We start from the raw sequence: 27,845 nt of genomic DNA, 5'->3' as shown, positions 1-27,845 counted from the left end.
TTTTGTGGGTCCTCAAATCAAACTGCTATTCCAAGATGAGGAATTCACAAAAAAAAATTAAATGCTACAGAAATGAGAGCCTGGAAGGCATTGGAAAATGTCTGCCTGAACTTTTTAAGCAATGAGGAATCACAAAATTACAGTGAAATTGCAGATAAGCCAATTTTAGTGCACAAAGAGTTAGTAGAGGCATACGATGCAAGAAAGCAAGCTTATGCAGCATCAGCCAAAAAAAAAAACCCTTCCATTTCATCCCTCCATTCGTTCCAAATGCCTGTCCAGATCAGCCTTAAATTTATTTAGGTTATTAGCTTCCGCAGCAAAAGATGGAAGCCTGTTCCACCAATCAACTACCCGCTGGCTAAAGGCAAATTTCCGCACATCTATTCCACAACTATCTTTCCTCAATTTGAAACTGTGACCCCCTCAGGTTTTTAGTCTGAGCAAGACAAAGAATCCCATCAGCATTCAGCTTGCTCAACCCATTCAAGGCCTTATACACCTCAATCAGATCACCTCACAGGTGCCTACTCTTCAGGTGCTGCAATTTGCAGAACTTAAGCCTTTCTTGGTAGGAGCACCCTTTTGTTCCCCTCGCCAATCTTGCCCTTCTTTGTACTCGTTCTAGCAACTCTACATCCTTCCTAAAATGAGGCCTCCAGACCTGTACACAGTACTCTAGGTGTGGCCTGACCATTGCCTTGTATAACAGGATTATCAGCTCCCTGTCCCTGCTAGCAAAATTCCTATATATCATTGACAAGACTCCATGACCTGCCCTGGCAACCCATCTGCACTGCTCAGCGAACTTCATATTTGGCTGCACAGTTACCCCCAGGTCTTTTTCACTTTCCACTTCCCTGAGTGGGGCCTCCGTAGCCAGGTGGGAAGGAGCAGCAGTCCTTAGCACACGCTTCTTGATTAGACCGGGGTTCGAGCCCGTCACCACCAAATACGGAGGATGCGGAAAGGTCAGGGAATGACCACCACATATCCCGGAGCAATATGGCCTTAGTTGCTAATGCTCCAAATAACAAACATCTGACTTCCCTGAGTGTAGTACCACCCAGTTGGTATGTTTCTCTTTGGTTATTGCTACCCATATGGAGTACTTTGCATTTGTCAATGTTAAACTCCAGTTTCCACTTCTCAGCCTATTTTCCCAACTTATCTAGATCCAGTTGGAGTAGCATACTGTGATTACTGTCGTTAACAAGTTGGGATGCAACGTCTCATTAAAACTTCATTTCTTAAATTCCGATTTAGGCTTCTTTCTTGAAAACTTGAGAGTGGTGTCCGATGAAAATGGTGCAAGTTTTCACCAAGATTTTCAAAGGGAATAAAAGATACCATGGAAAATGGAGTCAAAATATTTTGGCAGACTACGTTAGAATCTTGTACGTGAGACATCAATGAACAATTATAAAAGGTAAAAAAATTACAAAATAAGTTTTTTTTCATCAGGTAAACATTTTTGTAAATAGAATAAGGTTAATAGACCCATTTCTTCAAACAGGCCTATGGGGCCGGGAAATTCCATACTGCAATAATTAAAGACCAACACCAGCCAGGAATTAAAATTTTACTATAAAAAAAAATATACAGAATATAATGAAATTCTGTGATACACTATCGGAAAACTAAAATATTACAATAAAATAAACTACGATAAAACGTTAAAAAATGTAGTTAGCAATAAAAATTATCTAAAATAAACTGGATTAAAAGCGATAAAACCTGAAGCTTTCGGAGACTGCCGTCTCCTTCTTCAACAGTGATGTCTCCTTCTCTTAAAATTGATGGGTGTTATTTAGAGCAATATGGTTGCCATATTTGAATTCAGCAACATAAAATCTACAGGAATCACCCCAAATTTTAGCAGGGAGCAAAAATCTGTTGAAGAAGGAGACAGCAGTCTCCGAAAGCTTCAGCTTTTATCGCTTTTAATCCAGTTTATTTTAGATAATTTTATTGCTAACTACATTTTTAACGTTTTATCGTAGTTTATTTTATTGTAATATTTTAGTCTTCCGATAGTGTATCACAGTATTTCATTATATTCTGTATATTTTATTTTTATAGTAAAATTTTTAATTCCTGGCTGGTGTTGGTCTTTAATTATTGCAGTAATAGACACATTGTTCAATATTTTGTGTTGTATGTAACATTTCACACATTTTCTTAAAATGTGTGAAATTTTTTTTTTTACTAGTTTTTGGCTTTAATATCTTCTCTCTTAAAATTTATGGGTGTTATTTAGAGCAATATGGTTGCCATATTTGAATTCAGTAACATAAAATTTACAAGAATCACCCCAAATTTTAGCAGGGAGCAAAAAAATGTTGTTTTTTTTTTTTTTTTTTGCCAACCAGTGTTATCCATAATGAAAATGAAATGTTCTAAACAAAGCCATCATTTTTACTAAAAGTTAATTATTTGTTTACTGTAGGTTGTGTAAAAGTTAATTAAATGAAACTCATATTACAATGATAATAAAAAAAAATTCTGTGCCTGTAACCAGTTACAGTTAATTTCAGTTTTTAGAATATTGGAACTTACTACACAGACCTTTATAAATCAGTCCTTGCCATATATTGGACACTTTTCTTCTGATCTAGTGGTGTCTGGTTTAGAGAGGTTTCTCTGCATATCATTGACAGAACTCCATGAGCTGCACTAGCAACATATTTTGCATTTGTTAAAACTAATCTGACAAAGAATAAACCTATTTGCGTAATCCTTATAAAATGTTGGATTTTAAAAGAAATTGTCTTTTATGTTAAAGGAGAAAAATAATTAGTTTAATGAATAATAAAATGTTATTATCAATTGTGATCAGTATAAATTTAATTTTACTGATAGCAACACAAGTCAAAAAGAAAAAAAGTTTAAGTCAGATAATAGTAGAAAAGGAAGAAAAGAAGAGGAGAGAATTAGAAGAAAAGAAAGCCAGAGTATGTAATTTTTAATTATTATTTTTTAAATACTTTTGTTAAATGACAAATTATAAATAAAAAAATCATTGTTCAAGAACCTCATTATTTTACAGCTTAATTATCTTTGAAATGTTGCCTATTGTCTGATTGAATTTTTAATTTGAGGAATGTGCCTTGGTGTAACTTTGCAATATAGCTAAGCATAATTTACTTGGTTTTGTGTGTTTCTTTCCACATAAGAAAAAAGCATAGTAGTTAGTAAAAAAAAATTACTTTGATATTTTAAGTACCGTATATCCCCATGTATAAGACGCACCTTAATTTTTAGGGCCCAAAATTTGAAAAAAAATGTATTACATAAAGTTATTGAACTCAAGTTTTATTCATCATAAAATTCATACAACTGCTCATCACTGTCAAAACTCCCATCCATTAGCTTGTCCTCATCTGTGTCTGATGACGAATCACTGTCTTCATATATTGCCCCATCCTCAGTTCCATCTATGGCATTTGAAATGCCACACTTCTTAAATGACTTGACAATGATCTCAATCTTGATATTATCCCTGGATCTTTTCACCCAGGTACAAACTTTTCCTATAGTTGGTTTCTTCACTCTTCCTGCGGGTGTCAAATTGTCCACAGAAGACTTCATCCATTGGTTCCACTCGTCTCTCATGGCAGCTTTGAAGGGTTTGTTAATGCTGACATCAAGTGGTTGGAGCTGGGATGTCAAGTCTCCAGGTATGACGGCAAGTTTTGTTTTTTGCTCTGCAGCAATCTTCTTTGTGTTTTTTGTTATGTGTGCCCTGAACTGATCAAGCACCAATAGGGCAGGTTTGCGTAAGAGCCCACCTGGTCTCCTGCTCCAAACTTTCTCAAACCAGATCTTCATCCCATCCTGATCCATCCAACCCTTGTCATGAACGTGGACAATCACTTCTCGAGGAATGTCTTCTTTTGGCATTGTTTTGCTTTTGAAAATCAGCATAGGAGGCAGCTTGGTTCCGTCGGCACAACAAGCTAGAACAACTGTATAATGACTCTTTTCATGTCCACTTGTCTTCACAGTTACAGCTTTTACCCCCTTCTTATCAACAGTTCTGTTACTTGGGACATCAAATTGAAGGGGGACTTCGTCCATATTTGCAATCTGTCCCAACTCAAACTGATGTGTCTTCCGACAGTGAATGACAAAACGATGAAATTCAAGGACCTTCTGCTCATAGCTTTCAGGCATCTTTTGGGCGAGTCTGGTGCATGTACGCATGCTTAGTCCATTTCGTTTCATGAACCTGAAGCACCAATTGTGTCCTCCTTTTAAATCAGTAACTTCTTTTTCATCAGCAATTCTTCTTGCCTCATGCTGAACCATCTTTGTGGACACAGGAATTCCAATTGCCCTTTGCTCTTCAATCCATATCTTCAATTCCCTCTCTAAATCAGGCCATTTTGCTGACTTGCCTCTCATGGCCTTCTTCTGCTGTGGCGTTTTCAGTAGGGTTTCTTCTTCCCTTAGCCAGTCTCGGATTGTTTTCTCAGTTGGAGGAGGACCAAACTTTTGTTCAGCAGCACGATTTCCATTCACTTTTGCAAACTGGATCACTTTTAACTTGAATTCAGCACTGTATGAAAATCTTTTCTGAGCCATTTCTGGGCAGAACGTGGCAAAACGTAACCTAATATAGCGGTAACAAGTGTGAAACATTGAGCGCAAAGGCAACAAGCGCGAAAAAGCGGGAAATGCAAGTAAAAAAAAATCTACAACCCCACTGTATAAGACGACCCAGTTTTTATACCCCAAATTTTTCGAAAAAGGGTGCGTCTTATACATGGGGAAATACGGTAGTTGCAAAGGATATGTTGAATGGTTAGAACCATTCAAAATAATCCTTTGCATATGAATGTTTTGGATTTTTTCCTTCTGGTCAGCAGTGAAATAATCATTATTTAAAATATCCAATTTGTAGTGAGAGTGGTGATATTTACATTCTTAATGTATATGGTTATACTATTGATACTGTCAAAATTTGTTGACTGAAATCTGATTTTCAAAGTAAACACTTTATCTAGAAAATCATAGACACTCTTATACATGCTGAAAAGTGTTTTGAATGAACTGTAAATGTGATAATTATAATTTGAGTGGTAATTTTGTCTCAAGATGGTGAATTGAAATGAAAACCTCATTTCAATAATCTTCTCTGTACTAGGGGTGATCAGATGACTGGGAAATTTCCCTGTGGGTTGCGAGCAGCAAGACTTGGTGAATATATAATGGTAGAAAATTTAAACTTCTTATTTTTCTGTTATTCTTAAGTTTATGGAAAAATGCCATTATTCTTAAGTTTATGGAAAAATGCCAGTATAAAGGCAAATTATATCTTTGGTTCTTATTTTGAGAATTTTTGCAGTGACCGTTTCTGGCAATAGTGTGCTGTTTAAATGGTTTATCATGTGTTATGTTTGTATATGGAAAATTATTTGCATGTTGTACGGATTATAAAATGCAAAGCTGCTGTATTTCTATTTAAAGAACACTAAAAAGGCATTAGCATTAGTAGAGACATATGATGCAAGAAAGCAAGCTTATATAGCGTCAGCCAAGAAAAAAACTTTCCGTTTCACCCATCAATTCACTCTAAAAGTTTATCTAGTTCAGCCTTGAATTTATTTAAGCTGTCAACTTCCAAAATGACAGATGGAAGTTTATTCAAGCAATCAACCACCCAGTGGCTAAAGGCAAATGTCTGCACGTCTGTTCTACAACTATCTTTCCTCAATTTGAATTTATGCCCCCTCAGGTGTAGAATTGAGCAAGAGGAAGAATCTCATCAGCATTGAGCTTGCTCAAACCATTCAAGGCCTTATACACTTCAATCAGATCACTCTCAGCAATAGTGGAGACTAGGCACCTCTGCAGGTGCCTAGTCTCCAGATGCTGCAATTTGCAGAACTTAAGCCTCTCCTGGTAAGAGCAACCCTTTGTTCCCCTCACCAATCTTGTTGCTCTTCTCTGTTCCAGCAGCTCTACATCCTTCCTAAAGTGAGGCCTCCAGACCTGTATGCAGTACTTAAGGTGTGGCCTGAACAGTGCCTTGTACAAAGGGTAATCACCTCCTTATCTCTGCTAGCAAAATTCCTGTATATCATTGACAAGAGCCCATGAGCTGCTCTTGCAGCCTGTCTGCACTGCTCAGAAAACTTCATATCTGACTGCACAATTTCCCCCAGGTCTTTTTCATTCTCCACTACTCTGAGTGTAGTGCTGCACAGTTGGTATGTTATTCTGGGTTTACTGCTATCCATATGCAGCACTTTGCATTTGTAAATGTTAAACTTCATTTGTCACGTTTCAGCCCATCTGCACTTTTCCAGCTCCTGTTGCAGTAGCATACTGTCCTTATTGCTATTAACAACCCTACCAACCTTCGTATCATGTGCAAATTTGGACATTAAGTCTGATATACCTTCATCAGTATCATTGATAAATACAGAAAATAACAGAGTCCAACATGGATCCTAGGGGACACTACTAATAACATTAGTCCACGAAGAGCAGTGTCTATTGATGCCCAGTCTCTGTCTTCTCCCACTCAACCATCCCTTTATCCACAGCAGCAACTTGCCGTTAATGCCATACTGCTCCAACTTGTACAGTAGTCTTCCCTGTGCAAGAGTATCAAAAGCATTCCTAAAATCCAAGTATATGATATCAAAATTATTTTTTGCATCTAGTTCCTTTGTGACCACATCGTAGTATCCAATCAAATTGGTCAGAAAAGACTTCCCCTTAACAAACCCATGCTCTCAGTGATGGTAGTAGTCTGAACTATAATTGCAGTCTTGTCTAGATGATACTGCAGTGCTTCTTTAACCAATAACTCCATTATTTTCCCCGGCACAATTACTAAAGGTTTGTAATTGCTTGTGTCACCTTTCGATCCCCCTTTGTGAATTGGTGATACATTTGCACATCTCCAGTCTGTGGGGACTTGCTCTGGGTCCAAGGATGCCCTCATAATCATTGCTACGGGCCTGCTTACCTCCTTTACTGCTTCCTTTAATAACTGGATAGATCTCTTTGCTCTCAGTTATTACAAAATCTTTTAGTTCCCTGTTGTTGTTATTTGTTTTTTTAGGAGCATTAGTAACTAAGGCCATATTGCTCTGAGGATATGTGGTGGGCATTCCCTGACCTTTCCTCATCCTCCGTATTTGGTGGTCACGGGCTCAAACCCTGGTCTAATCAAGAAGCTTGTGCTACGCACTGCTGCTCCTGCCCACCTGGCTATGGAGGCGCCTTAGTTCCCTGTTACAGTTTGATAAACTTCTGGCATTCTCCTACCCTAATAACTTCTCATATGTGAATGTAGATGCAAAATACTCATTAAGTTTGTCAATTACCTCAGCAGGATCATCAACAATTGAACCATCGATATCAAGTCGACCAATATGATTCATCCCCTTCCTTCTAGAGCTTACATAAGTAAAGACGCCTTTAATATTTTTCTTTGCATCCTTTGCCAAAGATAACACCCTTCCCTTTACCCCCGATGGTAGTTATATCTTTGAGTAAATTCCACATCAGTACGCTGTGATCACTGCCATCTAGTGGTTCCTTTATCTGCAGATCCTTAATGCACGAATAAATACTGCTGAATATCAGATCAAGAGTATCACTCCCTCTGGTTGCCTCTCAAACATGCTGCTGTAGAAAACATCCAATAAATCCACAAAAGCCTTGCTACTGTGCAAGTGATCAAGTGACCCACAAGTTCCAGTCTATATCTGGGATGTTAAAATTCACCATTATAAGACAATCTGATTTACTGGCCCACTCTATTTCTCTGTACTGTTGTTCATTATACTTATCAGAGTTATTAGGCCTATAACACACTCCTACTCTCAATTTTGCTTGCTTTTCCAGTGCTTATGTCTCACCAAACTGACTCAATACTGCAATGCCTATCCATGTCAACTGGATGCATTTCCTTAGATTTTGTGTTTCTTAACTAACAGCATGACCCCTACCTTCAAATTTAACCTACGACTTTTTTTTCAACATTGACCTGTACTTTGTTAAGTAAGTCTTCAGATCTCCTATTTTTAAATTCATTAGTGCCAACGTGTACAACAATATCACCCTTTGTGTCTTTTAAAGATGATATCTGCTCTACAAAATCATGTTTTTCCCCTGTCAGACATACCCTGGTCCTATTACACCTATCCTTTTTGCACAATATATTTCCTGACTCCATGATGATAGAGTCACCAACAATAACTATCTGCTTTGAAGATTGTTTCTGTGTTGCCTAATGCATAAGAGTAATTCCTTCGGTTGCATCTACCCTACTGTTCAAACTCTCATAGACGCCCATCAGAACACTGAATTGATGCCTAATTTCTTGACACTCTGCACCTAGCACACACAAAGATATCCTCCTTAGCTAGATCATATCCTGTTCCTGAAAGTCCACAAACGTTTCACAAGTTGTACATTTTTTTAGGCTGTGATGTGTTGGAGAATTGCCTCCTTCGGTTCTCCCCTGAGCCACAGCACTACTGCTACTTTTTGCACGTTGCTTTGCTGCTCAACTCTGGGGCATGATTTCCTTTTAAATACAATGAAAATTAATAAGGTTAATAAATTTAATTGATTAATTGACTATACTATAAATTAAAAATAAAGTTAAACTTTCAATCACAACGTTTTTTGATGCCAATTTTTACCTCACCTAACTCTTCCAGCAAAAAGTATGTTAAACACTTACTTATGTTTATATGTATAATTTACATGATTAATTTTTCCTATTTTTGTTTAAAAATTGTGTTCTGCATTTTCCATCTTGCCTGGTGTTGATGTATGATCTCGTAAATATATTTTACATATAAAAATACATTTATTTTTAAATGTATAATTTACATAACTAATTTTACCTATTTTTATTTTTTAAAAATTGTGTTTCTATATTTTCCAGCTTGCCTGGTGATATTTTCCAGCTTGCCTTTCTTAAAATGACTGACAACAACAACAACAACAGTCTAAGAGTGCACATTAAATGCTTTGGGAAAAAGTGGTTAGGTACATTGTTGACAATGTACCTAACAAACAACCACAAAACAAGAGGATTAGCAATATGCCTCTGTAGAATAATTTACCATTTGAAAGCACACGGGTTGTATACAGCCAACTGGAACCCCTTTGCTTTTGATGATAAAATAAGAGTTTGTATTTATATAAACTCTCTTGTGGTGGCATTCCTTCAGCCGATTGAAGGAATGCCACTACATGATAAAAAAAATGGCCAAACCGTTTATAAAGTACACCAGGCCAGAAAATGTAGCACATCCTGCTTTGGTGGATAAGTAAAAAATCTGTTTACCTGAATTGCACATCAAGCTAGGTTTGATAAAAATATTTGTGAAAGCGATGGACAAAAAAGGACTTTCCTGTTTGAGGCAAAAGTTTCCTCAAGTCAGTGAGGCCAAGATGAAAGAGAGAATTTTTGTGGGGCCTCAAATCAAACTGCTATTCCAAGATGAGGAATTCATGAAAAAATTAAATGATATAGAAGTGAGAGCCTGGAAGGCATTGGAAATTGTCTGCCGGAACGTTAATGGGAAATCACAAAATTACAGTGAAATTGTGGATAAGCTAATTTTAGTGTACAAAGAGTTGGGATGCAACATGCCCATTAAAGCTTTATTTCTTAAAGTCCGATTTAGACTTTTTTTCTGAAAACTTGAGAGCTGTGTCCAAAGAACACGATAAAAGTTTTCACCAAGATTCTCAAATGGAAAAAAAGATACAATGGAAAATGGAGTCCAAATATTTTGTCACACTGTTGGAATCTCATACGTGGGACAGTAATGGACAATTATAAAAGGCAAAAAATGACAAAATAAGTTTGTTTGTTTTTTTTTTTATCAGATAAACATTTTTTGTAAATAGAATAAGGTTAATAGAGCCATTGTTCAATATTTTGTATTGTATGTAACATTTTCTTAAAATATATGAAATGTTATTTTTATAGAAACTTAGTTTTTGACTTTAATCCTTTCTCCCTTAAAATTGGTGGGTATTGCAGCAACATGGTTGCCATATTTGAATTCAGCAACATCAAATCTACAAGAATCATCCCGAATTTTAACAGGGAATGAATTTTTTTTTTTTTTTTTTTTTTTTTTTGCCAACTAGTGTTATATACAGTGGCAAAACATAATTAAGTAATACAGTCTGTCCTCGTATAGCACGATAGTTGCGTTCCTAGAAAACCTCGTGCAATGCAAAATCGTGCAATATAAACAACAGGCCCTATGGGAAAAGTAGGGTTAGGTGCCGACCACTCAAGATTGAACACACATTTGGAACCAAAACATTACCAAACACAATAAATAATCGTAATAAAATATTTACGTATTTTATTATGACTATTACGTAAAAAAATATTGCTAGTGCTTTTGCTTCTATCGTTTAATCGTTATAAAATACTTACGTATTTTATAACGATTAAAATACGTAATAAAAATAATATTATATTATAATAAAGTATTTTTAGTATTTTTTAATACTAAAAAAGTATTTTTTACGGATAAAATACGTATTTTATTCGTAAAAAATTTATTATATTAAATAAAATAGTCGTAATAAAATACTTACGTATTTTATAATACGTAAGTATAAATTATAATACGTAAGTCGTAATAAAATATTGCTAATGCTTTTGCTTCTATCGTAAGCAAACTTGCTTTTTGTTTGATTTTCTATCCAAAGAGATGACAGCCGTTCCATCTCTTCCAATTCTTTGTGTCTTAATCTAATGGATTTTAATTACACTTTGAGTTGTTCCCGCTATGAAAGTTGTTTTTATTTTCTCTGCATTCTTTGTAATTCTCCGCGTTGCCTCATTTAGGTCTGTAGCACGTGCAATATCACATGGTCTTTCATTTCACTCAAAGCGTTTCACAATTTCATATTTTTTCTCTATTGACAGAAGCGGACTGGCCATAAGCCTTACGGGGGAAACCACGGTGGGCCGGAGGCCGGTGTGATTTTGGCCATAAACCGTAGTATGAGGCCACTACAAATTTTCCCGGGTAAGAATTTTTGACCCAGTCCGCCTCTGTTTATCGATATTGCTTCTTTTTTTTTTTTCTCTGAATCTGCAGTGTCTTAGCCAGGACGCTTCCTTTTCACACCTTTTAAGTATTTTACTCATTTTTAGGGAATAAAGCACAATTACAAAACGAGGTGGCACGCTTGATACACAGAAACAAAGCTGCACGTGTGTAGCAACTGAATAAACAACACCGTAAAGGCCGAGATACACTATTAACACCTCACATTTTACTAAAGCACATTTCTGGGGGTTACTACCATAAGACAATAAAAACAATTTCCAGTTGCGTTTCTGCTAGTGGAATCTGTTATAAACTGGTAGTAAACTCCATCTAATTGCATTTGCGATTATATCGATAGCTGGAATTGTGTTGGTTTTTACGTTATTATGGTGAAATGTGTTTCCCCTTCACTGATATAAAACACATAAATACATTTTCAGAATCTTTGTTCCTATCGTGTTGCGTTCAGTTGGGGTGATTCCGCATTCGACTGCCATTTCTTGTAAACACAAAGGCGAATCGTGTATAAGCGAATTCGGTTCGTGTTATATAAGATAACGTTCCCCTATTTATAAATCGTGTATGATCGAATTCGTGTAATGCAAACACGTGTTATACAAGGACCGACTGTACATAATGCGTTATTTATTAGGCAGAGAAATAGCTATTGAAGTTTAACATTGGCAAATGCAAGGCACTGCATATGGGTAGCAGTAATCTGAGATTAATGTACTACCAACTGTGTGGTACTAAATACCACAGTAAAAGGAGATAATTGTGCATTCAGATATGAAATTCTAAGAGTACAGATATGCTGCTAGCACAGCTCATAAGGTTTTTGTCAATGAAATGCAGGATTATCCCAATGTCCAAGGCAATAGTTAGGCTGCATCTTGAGTGCTGAATACAGGTCCAGAGGCTTTATTTTAGAAAGAATGTAGATCTGCTGGATCGTTTGCAGAGAAGGGCAAAATGATTGGAAGGGAACAAAACGGTAGTCTTACAAAGAGAGGTATTCCTCTATGTTGTTTGCAGTGTCTGGGGACTAGACACCTCTGAGGTGACCTGATTGAGATGTTTAAGGCTTTGAATGGCTTGATCAAGCTCATTGCTGAGACTACACATGTGGGGAGAGCATAAATTCAAATTGAGGAAGGATGAAGGCAAACTTGACAGATGTGTGACTTTTGTCTTCAGCGAGTGGGTGATTGATTGTTGGAACAAACTTCCATCTGACGTTGTAGAAATGGGTAGTTTGAATAAATTCAAGGAAGAATTAGACACTATTGGAGGGGGATGGATAGGCGATGTGGGAAGGGGTTTTTTTTTTTTTGCTGATGCTTAATAAGCTTGCTTTCTTGCATCATTTGCTACTACTAATGCTATTATGTTTACAGGGCTTATTAACAAAAAAGGTACAAAAGGTACACACATTAATGCATGATTTTGTATTCAGGAATACAAAATCATGCATTGATGTGTTGGTGCATGTGGGTGCACACGCACCCATGCGCGCACACACACACATCTCACAATTCAACTCGCACATGCATACACAAAATAACCTCCCAATTTTCAAACATCATGCATTCTTCAAATGTAGTTTTAAGGTGAAAGTGCACAAATGGGAAGGGATTTTCCCATAATATAATGGTATAATGAGAAGGTATATTCCAAAAATGCATGACAACAGAGATAACCAGAAGATTTATGTGAGATATGTCCTGACATAAAAATTGTTTGAATCCGTTTTTTAACAATAATATCTTTACAAACTCTGATCAGAAAGTTTGATGAATGTGCAAAAATTAATTTTATTCATTGATGAATGTTTACATTGTTAAAATTCTTCATGTAAGCTGCAACCATATTGTACCTGCTGCTGATCAAAACATTTTTGGAAGTCTTTTATGATTGCTTTTAAGTGGTCCAAGTCAACAGCATGAATAAAAGGAACTAATGGGAATGCATTTCTGTTGTGCGGCAAAACTGCTTTAAACTTAACTTTAAGGCATCAATAAATTCATTTGGATTGTGTTTAATGCTTAGTTCATTCAGAAGGCAGTATCTTTACAGAAACACATACTGTGTTTCATAACAAAATATTTTGAAAACACTGTGTTTTTAATATACTATAATTTTAGTTCTGCTTCAAGTAACTTTCACAGTTGTAACCTAGAACCAATGAGTTCTGCTTGTTCTTCAGATAAGTTTAAATCACAAAGTGATTTAAGTCATTCAGCTCTTCCTGCTTAATTAAGTGTGGCATGTTGTAATTTTCTGGCTGGTTTTCCCAAATCTCTTGAAGTAGATGGTTCAGCAGAGTAGATTAGTCTGTAACTTAAGAATTTTTCCAATTTCATCACTGCTTTCTTTTTCCATTGATTTTGGGAGATATAGTGTCAACAGGTTTTCATTATGGGGAAACAGGCCTAATTCAGATATGTTAGCATATTTGATGCTGTGCTTGTTTTTTCTGGACATCTCTGATATTTTTGCAGTGCAGAATAGCAATCATCAGTGTAGTTGCATGATACTTGTTACACCATATGAAGAGCAAAAGGAATAGTTTTAATTTTCCCAGTTAGCCACAACCTCAGATGTTGCAGATTTGTGGTGCTGGTAATACAGCACATCTGCTTCCTTACAATTAATATCTGGACCTTACCCCCATTGATAGTTGTTCATGTCCTAACAAAGCACTACACTACATGTCAGGCACAACTATAAATATCCTCCCTTCCAGGAGGCAGTAGTCTGATTGTGAATGCAAGGTGCCGCAATCAGCGGAGTAACAGGCTTTCAGCACAGAATGTTAATAGGATGCCACATAAGCAGTTGGTTTGTATGTGACATTTTCAACAGCACCAAAGATCCCAAGGTTGACAATTGATGTGATCTCCAAACGGAAGCAGACTAGTGCTGAAATAGTCAAGGAATGATTCCAGAAACCTTCTGAAGCTGATGGGATGGGACAGGAGGCTCCCGAAAACAATAGTCTGCTCAGAATGCAAGTTGACATTTCTGCAGCACATACACAGGCACCCAATGAGATGATTAGGACATGTTAGCACTAGTACAGTGTACAAGATGTCACATAATATGGGTTACCACACTTGTGCCACTAATCACTTAACTAATGTCAGATGTCAACAGGTTTGTTGTAATGCCCACTGTTCTTGAGCCATAGGCCAGTGGAAAACTGTGCTTTGGAGTGACTATTCACAGTACATGGTCTACCAGTGTGACAGTTGTGCCAGAGTGTGGTGAATGCATGGAGAAAGCTATCTGCCGGACTACATTGTCCTGACAATGAAGTTTTGCAGAGGGAGCATGATGGTCTGGGGTTGTTTGTCAAGGTTTGGTGTGGAACCTTGGTTGTTTGGACAAAACCATGAATGCTGAGGTCTTTCTAGACATCCTGAAGAATAATGTGACACCTATGTTCTGGTAGTATGTCAGTGAATGATCATACCTGTATTAACAGGACAATGTTCCATGTCATATTACCCACATTGTAATTGATCCCTATAAAATAAGTTTTATAGGCATCAAAGTTGGACTGGCCAGCCCAGAGCCCTCCCCTCAATCTTATAAAGAACCCCTTGGATGAATTGGATCATCGGGTGTGTGTGAGGAAAGACTGCTCAAAAAACAAGAGCTGAACTGGTCGCCACTTTGAAGGCCAAATAATGGAAAATATTGGAGGACATTTGTAAAAAAATTGTTAGAGAGTATTCTACGGAGGCTAGAGGCTGTTTATAAAGGCTAAAGGTTTCAGCACACATTATTAGATTTCCTGTAAATAAAGGTTATTTGTAAATATGTAGGTGTCTGGATGGATGGTGTATGGGGTGTGGTAAGATATATAGGAAACCAAAGTTTGTTCTGATTACCAATCTTGCAACCAAAGTGCAAAGGATGTGCACATTTAGTAATACTGTAAATTTTCTTAATATGAGATTTTGTTGTTAACAGTCCACACACATAGCAGAAACTGTTACAGTGTTTCAGACTTCTTTTGCTCCTGCTTAAACATTTTAACAATGCAATGTTAAGCAAAACACAGAAGAAACAAATAATATGCTGATAACTGCACTCGCACTACAACTTTCAATGTCCTACTGAGAGAGAGATGGGAATCAAACAGATAGACAGACAAGGTTGAACCTGTTAACCCTCAACATTAAATACCATCTGTGAACACATGCAAACATTATAATTTGTAATTCAACAGATCAGTGTTATTTATTACCTTCCCTAAATTGTAGTAAGATATAGTATTATTATACGTAAACACAAAAACTTGTATTTGTAGAAGCTGTGTATGTGAAGTTTTAAGAATTATTTTCAAAATCTAGGCATAAAAAAATCATTGAACAGCATGTTTAATCAGTTTTTTTTTTTTTTTTTACAAAAATGTGATCATAATTCTTCTTCTTCTTCTTTGGTCCTTAGCTGGCGGCTGGAGGAGGCGATTGGCCACGCAACCAGTACGCTGCTGTAGGTGCCGCAGGGTTTCGGACTTGCTCTGTGATGTTCTTCCATGCGTTACGAGGCGCCTCCGTAGCCAGGTGGGAAGGAGCAGCAGTGCGTAGTACACGCTTCTTGATTAGACCGGGGTTCGAACCCGTCACCACCAAATACGGAGGATGCGGAAAGGTCAGGGAATGACCACCGCATATCCCGGAGCAATATGGCCTTAGTTGCTAATGCTCCTAAAAACCAAATAACAAACTAACAAACAAACCATGCGTTACGAGACGTCGGCTCTTCAGGTCATTTTCCACTTGCTTGGCCCATGTTTTCCTAGGCGCGGTCCGTTGAATGCTCCATTGGGTGGGTCGTTGTCTCCAAAGGAGTGTGGATGGTATTCTATTCGCGCCCATTCTACATACGTGGCCAAACCATCTAAGCCTTTGCTTCTGGATTTGGTTGCTGTTGGCATCTGGCACGGATGGTATGATTAGCGATGTGGTCGCGAAGTGATGCCCAGGATCTGCCGCAGGCATCGCATTTGGAATACCTCAAGTTTGTTTAAATCTAGCTTGAGACAAATCCATGTTTCCGATCCGTAAAGGAGAATGGGCAGGATCAAAGTCCGGAAGAGTCGGATTTTAGTCTTTGAGGAAATGTTGGTCCTATCATATAAAAAGCATAAATAAATTTTCAGAACTCATTACTCCATATCTCACTTGTGTGCGTCGTGTCCTTTGTGATTAATTGCTATCATTTTTACTGTTTTAAATTTTACATCAATTAGTTAGTATGTACATGTTACAGTACGTATTAATTAAGCTATGTACATAAGCATAAATTTATTTTTATTTTGCTAACTGGAAAATAGTCTTACGATTTTCACATATCATTTAACTTTGTTAATTGGTAAGGTAATAAAGTTAAATTTGTGCTTTATATCTAAGTGGGGGTCCACTGTATTTTGTTGGGAGATCCCTGGGTTCTGTGCTATTGAACTTGTGCTTGTTTGAGACCATAAAATATTGTGACTCAAATTGTGACAGAAAGCAGAAGGTACATTAAATCTAAATGCCGCAGAAGAGATTGTGCTTAGCAGCAGTGAAGAGGAAGAAAATTAAATGAACGTACGTTATCTAACATATAAGTATCATAGTTTGTAAGGTAAGATGTTTGTTCAATTATTACTATTTAAGTTACTAATATTATAAAAATAAAGTTAAAATATTAAGTTATTACTACTATAAAAATAAAGTTAAAATATTAAGTTATTGCTACCATAAAAATTAAGTTTCCGATAGTTATTTTGACATTAAAATCATTTTTACTGGCATTTTCATTTGGAAAAAAGCGTTACATTACCTAGAAATCATCATGAAATTCAGTGCACATGCGTTGTACTTGTTGCTGCAGTGATGCAACAAGTACAACATGTGCTCCCAAGAAAACTCAATTGTATGCAACAAGTTGCAGTGACACAACAAGTACAATTGGACAGTGACACACTATGTTATATCATTATATTAGCATAATGATTAATATGGGAGTGACTGTGCCAAAATCTACAGCCCAGCGTTCAAAGGAATATTGTGAAAGAAAGAGAAGTTGGACAGAATTGTGAATCCATATGAAATTCAACGAGAGTGTTTCGTTATGCCTGGGAATTCTCAAACTGCACCCAAAAAAACTCAAGCTGAAATAATGAAGGAATATCGTGAACGGAAGAAAAGAAAATTAGAAATTCAAACTATTCTGAATAATAATGAAATTCAACCACAGAGATACCAACTATGCCCAATACTTGTCAACCACAGAGTTCTATTATGCCTAATATTTAACAGGAATCTAAAACTCCAGCAGAATGAATGAATATCATGCACAAAAAAAAGCAAAATTAGAAATGGCTAATAATGAGATTCCTGATTACATCCCTATAGTGTCTACATGAGCTGACAGTGGGTTTGAAAAACTAGTATACAAAAATCCATTTGGATTTAGTTGTAATGTTTGTGATAATTTATGGTTTCAATTAGATTTGAAACCATTTCCAACAACTTCATATGAATTACTTCAAAATGAATTTCATTTACAAGAAGTGAGTACTTTCATGATGTGTAATAAGTGTCGTACTTCATTAAAAGAGGGATGGATACCAACTATAACCACGTGAAATGGATTTATATATCCAACATATACTACTCATTTGCCTCCACTGGATGTTGTAACTGAGCATTTGATATTACCTTTATACAAATTTGTCATTTACATTATGAACATGGACAATGTGGGATCATTGGACAAGTAATAAATCTACCAGTTAACGTAAATACGATGGTTCATCAATTACCTAGAGAATTAGATGACGATTATGCCATTAAGTCTACATATAAAATGAAGACTCATACATAAATCATCATATCTACAAGGATGAGTGCAGAAGAGAATAGTGAAAGTATGGTTACAGTATTTGATAAATTCACCTTTGTATAAATTCTACGGCATAAAAGTGAGTGACGATTTCTTGGGGACAAATGATGATAGTGCACAATTCAGATGAAATTGTGGAACCTGTCAACAATGATGATGAACTATTGTTAATTCAACAACAAACATTATTATGGTCTGAAGATAAATATTTATGTATAGCACCGGATCAAAAATCATCTCCAACAAGTTTCATATTTGATATACATGCAGAATAACGTTCTTTACCAGCTATATATTTGGGACATGCACGAAAATTTAAAAATGGATTGAAAATTACTCCCTTTATGTTGGCATCGAGTGAAATTCGTAGATCTGATCATCATGGAGTAACTCCCCGCTATATATGGCAATGAAAATTATGCAAATGCGTACCGCAGAAAATTTGCAAATTGCATTTAAATCAGGAATAACAGCTAACATTACTTGTTCTACATTGGAATTGAAAGAATTTATAAACAAGTCATTAGAGATTGCTCCAGAATTATGGCATTCACTACAATTTCATGAATTAGTACAAGTTGTTTGACGATCTAATATGACATTTTCTAAAATTCTTACAAAAATAGGCAATGGAGAAGCGTTATTACCAGATGAACTTAAAATTATAGAATCGAGATTTGTTACCAAAGAAGATGCTACTAATTTATGTCCGCAAGGGATTCGAAATAAAATTCGTAAAATGTCAGTAACCGAAACTGCAGGACTTCCATACATTCTACCATTATTGAAAGGAAAACCATACATGATTACTACAAATATAGATGTGGTCGATGGATTGGTAAACGGTGCAATCGGTACTTTAGTATATTTTGAATTTGAGAATGACGAGTATGGATGAAATTTCCTGAGTCAAAAATAGGACAATTTAAAAGGTTGGTTGGACAACCTTCAATCTCGTTATAAACAATATGTGAAAGATAAACAATCAACTACGATTCCATTGAACAATAGTTAATTAATATGTAGACGTATACAATTTCCTTTAGTATGTGCTTGTGCTTTGACTATACGTAAATCTCAAGGAGGGACCTTCGACAAAGTTGTATATAATTATGAGAAAGATCAACAACAGCAACTTGTATACGCGGCATTATCTCAAGCGACCTCATTGCAAGGTTTATATATTACAAATCCCCACGACGATTTCACATTTCACCGAGGCAAAGCTAATATAGAACTTCATGCTAATCTAGATTGCTTGAAAAATAATAAGCTACTGTCGCTACAGGATGAACTGCAAGATTTCATACAAAGTGTTATATCTATATTGTCAATGAATGTATAAAGTTTACGGGCCCATGTTCGAGATATCGAAATGGACACAATCTTACAGCAATCCAAAATATTAAGTGAAACATGGTTGGATAATGATGAACCTATATTACTTAAACCATTCCAGTGTGTGACTCAATTTAAAAGGTTGGATGTTCTTAGTGGTGGTGTTGCGATATATCAATGTGAAGGTTCAACTATCATCAATACACCACATATCTTTGCACAGCATAATAGTGGCAATGCGACAGCAGTATCAGATGAAATAGGAGATATTTCTGGATCTTTGTGCAAATTCGATAGTGAATCTATTTTCATCTTTGCCATATACATCACTCCAGGGATGTCATTAGATATAATTCAAAAATTCATAAACAAGAATTTGATGCCGTATTCCATTGAAGGGCAAAATTATTGGAAGAGCCACTGGATCGTATACCTATAGTTCTTGCTGGTGATTTCAATCTAGAATTAAATTCTGAGGCTGGAAAGAAGTTTTTTAAATTTATGAAAGATGTCTTCAATTTAGATATAAAATCAAATACTTTTGTAAATACTACATGTAATGGAATGACAATCGATGGAATATTCACTCGAGAATTAAAATCATTTGAGTGTCAAAATTATATATCTTATTTCAGTTACCATAGAACAATAATTTTAATGTTATTATAATATATTTTATACAAATTATTTCATTGTACACTAGTACAATGAAAAATTCCATTCATTGAAATTATTTTTTCAATAAAAATAATGCAGCAATACTTTTTTTATTTATTTTAATGTACCAGTTTCATAATGAGTTTCTGTGGTAAAGACATTTTTAATGGCTGCCGCTGTGACATTATCAGTGACGCTATTAGTCTCAGAGTAGAGTGGCAGCAACTCATTATGTACACTTGGTACATAATTTTCTCGTGGTTCACACCTGTAGTATCAGTGATTTCCTTTTTGTCTCTGTAATACTTTGGTCCTCAAAGACACCAAACGCTACACTTCTTTAAAATTTAATGTTACAAATTGAATCAGAGCTGTTTTTTTTTTTAAATAATAGTGTATTTTTAGCTTTTGGAATGTAACCCCCCCCTCTTTTGTCTGGTTCTTATTCCCGTATAACACAGTTTTGCATTACACGAGATTTTGTAGGAACCAAACTACCATGTTATACGAGGGTTACCTGTACATATTTCATCACTTCCTCATTTAGCATTAGCAAAGGCACATGATGCAAGAAAGCAAGCTTATATAGCATCAGCCAAAAAAAAAAAAAAATTAAAAAAAAAAACCCTATTTCACCCATCCACTCGCTCCAAATGTTTTTCAAGTTCTGCCTTGAATCTATTTAATTTATCAACTTCTACAACGACAGATGGAAGTTTGTTCCAGCAATCAACCACCTGCTGGCTAAAGACAAACTTCTACACATCTATCCTACAACCGTCTTTCCTCAATTTGAATTTATGCCCTCTCAGGCAATTATTCTGAGCAAGAGGAAGAATCCCTTCCGCATTGAGCATGCTCAAACCATTCAAGGCTATATATACACCTCAACCAGATCACCTTGCAGGTGCCTAGTCTTCAGACACTGTAATTTGCAAGACTTAAGCCTTTCTTCGTAAGAGCAACCCTTTGTTCCATTCCCTAATCTTGTTGCCCTTCTCTGTACTCATTCCAACAGCTCTACATCCTTCTTAAAATGAGGCCTCCAGACCTGTATATAATACTCAAGGTGTAGTCTGACCATTGCTTTATACAAAGGGATAATCACCTCCTTATCCCTGCTAGAAAAAATCCTGTATATCATTGACAAGACACCATGAGCTACTCTTGCAGACCGTCCGCACTGTCAGAAAAACTTCATATCTGCCTGCACAATTTCCCCCAAGTCCTTTTCATTCTCTACCACTGTCAGTGTGGTACCACAGAGTTGATACATTACTCTGGGATTACTGCTTCCCATATGTAGTACTTTACATTTGTCAATGTTAAACTTTATTTGCCACCTCTCAGCCCATCTGCTCAAGTTTTCTAGATCCTGTTGCAGCAGTGTACTGTCATTAGTGTCATTAACAACTCTGCCAACCTTCGTATCGTCTGCAAACTTGGACATTAAGCCTGATATACCATCATCAATATCATTTATAATTACAGAAAACAACAATGGACCCAACACTGAACCCTGAGGGACTCCACTAATAACATTAGTCTACGAAGAGCAGTGTCCATTGATTACCACTCTCTGTCTTCTCCCACTCAACCATCCCTTTATCCATAGCAGCAATTTGCCTCCAATGCCACACTGCTCCAATTTGTGCAGCAGTCTTCCATGTGCAACAGTATCAAAGGCTTTTCTCAGATCCAAATATATGATATCAAAGTTATTCTTTGCATCCAGTTCCTTTGTGACTACATCATAGTATCCAATCAAATTAGTCAGACAAGACTTCTCCTTAACAAACCCATGCTGTGTCCGACCTATAACTGAAGTCTTGTCTAGTTGATCCTGCAGTGCTTCTTTAACCAGTGCCATTAATTTCCCTGGAACAGAAGTTAAACTAACAGGTCTGTAATTACCTGTGTCTCCCTTTGATCCTCCTTTGTGGATTGGGGTCACATTTGCACGTCTCCAGTCCATGGGTACTGTACTTCCCTGGACTCCCCGAGTCCAGGAAAGCTCTCATAATTATGGCTAAGGGTTTGCTTACTTCCTTTGCCGCCTCCTTTAATATAACTGGATAGATTCCATCCACCCGAGGTGCCTTTCTTGTGTTTATCTTCAACAATTTCTCCTCCACTTTACTCTCAGTTATTACAAGATTATCTAGCTTACTGCCAGAGTTGAATACACCTCTGGCATTCCCCTCCCTGAATAACTCCTCATGTGTGAATGTCGAGCAAAATATTCATTTAGTTTGTTAGCTACCTTAGCAGGATCATCAACAGCTGAACCATCGATATCAAGTGGACCAATCTGATTCATCTCCTTCCTTCTAGAGTTTACATAAGTAAAAAACTCTTTGCTGTTTTTCTTTGCATGCTTTGCCAAAGATTTCTCATAATCTGCCTTCGCCTGCCTAACCTCCTTTGTAACTTGGTTACAGACCAGCTTATATCTATCATAGGCTTCTGTGTCACATGTTAATTTATATGTATCCCATGCATTTTTCTTTTCTGTCACATGTCTAATTAGTTCATCTGACATCCATTTAGGCCTAAATCTTGAACAATATTTCTTTGTTGGTATGAAAAGCCTGGTAGCTTTAAAGATTAATTCTTTGAATGCTTCCCATTTTGAATTTGCTGTTGGTAACATCATCAGTTGGCCCCACTGTATAGAATTTAAATACTGTCTCAGACCACCGTAGTCACCTTTACGAAAGCAAAAACCCTTCCCTTTACATTTGATGGTAGTTACCTCTTTGAGTAAATTCCGCTTCAGCACACTGTGATCACTGCCACTTAGTGGTTCCTTTATCTGCAGATTCTTGATGCATGAAGAATCACTACTGATAATCAGATCAAGAGTATTACTCCCTCTAGTTGCCTCCCGAACATGCTGCTGTAGAAAACAATCATTTAATAAATTCACAAAAGCTTTGCTAGTGTGTGAGTGACCAGCCCACAAATTCCAGTCAATTAAAATCCCCCATTATACGACACCTCTAATTTACTGGCCCACTCTATTTCTCTGCACAATTACTCATTATACTCATCAGATTCATTAGGCCTATAACACACACCTACTCTCATTTTTCCTTTCCCAGTGCTTATGTCACACCAAACAGACTCTACATTGTATTTGTCCACCCACATCAACTGGATGAACTTCCTTAGATTTTGTGTGTTTCTTCACTAACAGCATAACCCTTCCTCCCTTCCTGTCCTGTCTATCCTTTCTGTACACATTGTACTCCCCAAATTCCATTTCTGCACTGCTTATGTCTGTGTGACACCATGTCTCTGATATCCCAACAATATCTGCCTTTGATGCTTTGACTAGCACTTCAAGCTCATTGAATTTATTAACTATACTCCTAGCATTGGTGTAAATGCAAGTATACATGCATCTGTTTCTACTCTTAGTTACCCTAACACAGCCATGTATTTACTTGTTCCATTATGACTCCCAACAGTCCTGGAAATTCCCATTGCCTTGCTTTCCAGGCTGCTGCTCAATTGCATTTCAATAGAAGTAGTGCAAGAATCACTTTTACCTCTGCCAGCGGCTACTGTTAATCTATTAGTCCGTGTATCCACCCATATTTACACTGCCTTCCTTATCATTCTTAGGCAAGTTTCAGTTTAATTTTTGTCCTGTGTTTGAGTAAAGAAACTGCTTGCATACATATATAAATATTCAAAAGTGTTTGTTGTAGATTATTTGGGTTGAAGTTAAGTGAAGAATAAATTTTATTTTATTTTAACAATTGTAGAAGTTATTTGAGAGCCACATTATTTCAGATAACATTTTTTTTTCTTTTTTTTCTTTTTTTTTTTTTTTTTCAAATAATTATCTTTACATGAGTTCAAATAAAATTATTTAACTTTATTTGATGCCATTGAAAAATATAACTATCTGGTGATGATTTTTTTTTTTTTTTTTTTTTTTGGTTATTTGGAAGTTTATTATTTTAAATAAAAATTTTCTCAGGTCTTAAACTATGTTACAAATGTTAGAATCTTCTCAATGACACTGTTTCATTTACAATCCATCCCTTCAATTAGACCCTACCAAATCTTTATATTTTAAGCCTGATGGTGGCGGCGACCAAATGTTGCAAAAGCAGTGGCTGTCATCTGATAGGTGACCAACTTTCTTTTTAATTTCTGGAAAAAAATTTGGGTTTTTTGTATTCAGCTTGGAGAATTCCATTATTTCATCTTTTCTTAATGGATTGCAATTCTTATTTCTTATTTTATATAACATTTGAATTAAAAAACAAAATTAATGATTTAAAAATGCTGTTTCTTACAATTTTTATTTAAAAAAACAAAAGAAATATTAACTTCGGTGAAAGTTAAGAAACAAATTTTTTAGACAAAATGTAAACATGAATCTGTTAAACTTTTCCATTTTTCACTCACAAATTAAACACATGCATTTCTGCTTATTGTGTGTACAGATACTTTTAAAAATTAAATATATATATATATTTTAGATCATTATTTGTTTCCATTTTAAATTTTTTTCAAAGTATATTTCAAATTTGGCATGCTTCACAGGGTACAAAATTTTAAACTACATATTATCTTGCTTCCTGCAGTGTAATGACATCTGGATATAATGTCTGGTTTCCTGTTCTCATCTTTACGCACTCCAAATACTTGGCGGTACGATTTCTGTAGATTCATATATTGCTTTTCGGGGTTTGATTTACTACCTAAAAAAAGGATAGTCTAAGACAATGCTTGGAATTACGACTGACCCAGGCAGCAACTTTAAAAGGGAGAAGAAAAGGCTTTGGAAGGAATTTACTGTTGTCTGGCAAAAAAGATGGGATGAGAGCGAATTTGGGCTTGTAACAAGAAAGTATGTTGCACAAGTGGAATTCTCAACAACCCCTTGAGTTATTTTGTGGTTTAGGCCTTTTTGATAACAACTTATCTGCTAACAGGGCATGGGTCCCTCCGGGCTAAGTTATTTGAGCGTGGATCATGTACTTCTGAACTGTCCATTATACTCTCAACCTAGAGTGGATTTAATGTCTGTGGTTCCAAACTTATTGGAGAACAATGTAAATATCTTAGTTGAAGACCATAATAACTTTACTGCTCTGAAAACCTTCTCAAGATCAGTTTTCATATTGAGGACTCAGCTTATTCTGTGAATCGACTTCACAAATGACCAAAAGACAAAAGGTTTATGTGTAAACAGAAGATTTAAGTTACTTGTTATTGTGTTGACTTATATGGATTGTTATTGTGTTGATTTATGTTGATTAATGTTGCGTTGATTTTTGTCAATTGTTATTTACAAGATTTATGCCAATTGTTATAGTAAAGATTGGTTTCTGTGAAACAGTTTATGAGAATCATTTAGTAGCTATCTCATTGTGCTTGTTGACAGATTTGAAAGTTCCAGCAGACAGACAGTGTTGTTAATTGTCCATTGTATGTTATATATTGTTTTCTTGGTTCTCAGGAATTCAGAGACGCTGAGCATATTTAAAAAAAGTATTGTATATACAAAGGGTACTAGGAAAGTTTTGCAATACAGCTTTGTTTATTTAATTTTTTCAAAGTAATTTCCTCTACATTCAATACACCTCTCCATCCTCCGAAACCAATCTTTAAACCAGTTCTGCCAAGTTTCACTAGGGAGTAAAGCACACTCGTTGTCCCAAGCCCGTAGAAGGTCCTCATCACTGGAAAACCACCTCCCTTTTAGCTTCATTTTCACATGCGGGAACAGTGCAAAGTCGCAGGGAGCAAGGTCTGGACTGTAGGGAGGGTGCTCGAGAAGTTTCAGTCCTGTCGTGGTCAAATATTCGGTGCAGGCTTTGGCGCGGTGAGCTGGAGCATTATCATGATGGAGGTACCAGGTGTCCATTCTTGACTTTGGCCACAGGTTCTTCATAGATCTAATGACTTTAGGCAGGCATTGTTCAGTATACCACTTAGCTGTGACTGTCTTCTGCGTGTCCAAAACGACACGTTCCACAATTCCACTCGATTTGAAAAATACAGCTATCATTTTCTTCTTTACAGATCGGGATTTTCTGACAATTACGGGTGTGTCGTCATCATCAAAGACTCAAACCTTGTTTTGAGCCTTGGTCGGCAGATCGTAATAGTACAGCCAAGTCTCGTCACCTGTCACGATGTTGTTCACATACCGAGATTGTCCCTTATCAAACTTTAACATCTCCCGGCACCAAGCCACACGTCGTGTCATCTGCTCTTCAGTCAGTTGATGCGGCACCCAGAGAGAACAAAGTTTCTTCACGTGCAAATGATCTTGCAGAATCGAACGAATTGCTGGTGCATTTAGGCCCAAAGTATCCTCTATCTGTTGGTAGGTCACTCGCCTGTTTTCGTCAAGCATTTTCCTCACAGCAGTAACGTTTTCCTCCGTAACTGACGTTCGTGGCCTTCCCGGCCTCTCAGAATCCTCCAGAGTGAAATTTCCCCTTTGGAATTCTCTATACCACCTGAATATCGTTGTACGATGTGGACAATCATCATCTAGTGCAAGAGTCATTTCTTCTAAGCACTGGTCTATGGTTAAACCACGCACGAAATTATACCGCAAAACTGTCCTTATCTCATTTCGAGACCACGATGCCATCGCAAGCACTTTACACTCTCACTACTAATGAATAACTGAGCTCATCGACTTGGCGCGGCGGCTACTATGCACGTATGAACATGTCTCAACATGCAGCAACAAGCAGCTTCCTGTGATTCATTGTTGCGTCATATTGCAAAACTTTCCTAGTACCCTTTGTATCTGTTTAACATAATAATTACTGTTTCTCGGTGGTAGTGATAATAATATGTGGAAGTTCTCCACTAGTAATTCATTTGTTGACACCCACCGGATGTATTGCACTACATCCGGTGGGTGCGGGACTTGTGCATTTGGCACAAATGCATAACATAAAGTTGGGCCTAGAGAAGGGCACCGGGCAGCAGCTGTCTTATATTGGCAGTGGTAAAATACCCCACACATGTTTTTAGGCTAGATTTTTTGTGGTTCTATGCCAAAACAGATGAACTAATTGGAGATAGGCTTTTGCCTAGGAGCCACCCTTTACTCTGGGATGCACGTATGCAGTGCACCAGGAGGTCATATATAATATAATGTCTTATATATGTGTAACGAGAATGTTAAGAATATCTTGTATATATATATATATACACAAGAATATCTTCTTGTATATATATATATAATTATACATATATTTAAATAATGTTGAAATACTTGGAAAACGGAATATTTCATAATAAAAAATATAAAAAGGAGGGTACAGCATACATCAGCGGCAGCAAAAAGCATATTCCTCTACATGATGCTTGAAATATAACCATATAAATTAGAATAAGGATTAAAATAAAAATAAAATAAAGTAATGCCAGCAGTACGGCAAGACAAGAGTGAAAAGGCAAAATTAAAACTAAATTCAAATCAAGCAGGGAGGGAAGAGGTGGGTAACAAGAGTAAAAATATTGCAGCAGAAACTCTTAAATTAATTTAGAAAATTTAAATATACGAATAATAATTCTTTGAAATTTAAAAGCCAATTAAATAGAAATTTAACGGTGCCTCCTCTGACGGGCACCAGGTCCAAATTATGTGAAATATCACCAAACAGAGATTTAAACCACTACAATAAAACAAAACAAAAATAGACAAAAATAGACTGACCATTATGCCCCATCTCAACAGAGGACCACAAGGCCAATAATAATCAGGGAATCGCTGCATTTCGAACGCTAAACAAATCGCTGCAAAGGAGAATCGATCGTAAGATCAGCATCAGGACCACCGCTGTTCAATTCCCTGCATGGGCGGTTCGATCTGGGGATCGGTGTGGCGGACTGATC

At 36.5% G+C, this 27,845-nt stretch overlaps 1 protein-coding gene across 1 annotated transcript in view; it reads left to right on the top strand.

The window, feature by feature from the left end:
- The window catches only part of eIF3j (eukaryotic translation initiation factor 3 subunit j), a 211,216-nt gene that overhangs the window by 43,914 nt on the left and 139,457 nt on the right, over window positions 1-27,845 (top strand). Inside the window, exon 4 of the mRNA XM_090368455.1 lies at window positions 2,863-2,954. Within this exon, the coding sequence (XP_090224581.1) occupies window positions 2,863-2,954 (92 nt within the window). The remainder of the gene's footprint in view (window positions 1-2,862; window positions 2,955-27,845) is intronic.

Source organism: Mastigoproctus giganteus, chromosome 2, assembly GCF_048544385.1.
Source record: "Mastigoproctus giganteus isolate SK-2022 chromosome 2, ASM4854438v1, whole genome shotgun sequence".
Classification (NCBI taxonomy): Eukaryota; Metazoa; Arthropoda; class Arachnida; order Uropygi; family Thelyphonidae; genus Mastigoproctus; species Mastigoproctus giganteus.
The sequence above is the reverse complement of the archived record's forward strand: the minus strand, read 5'-3'. Positions and strand labels throughout refer to the sequence as shown.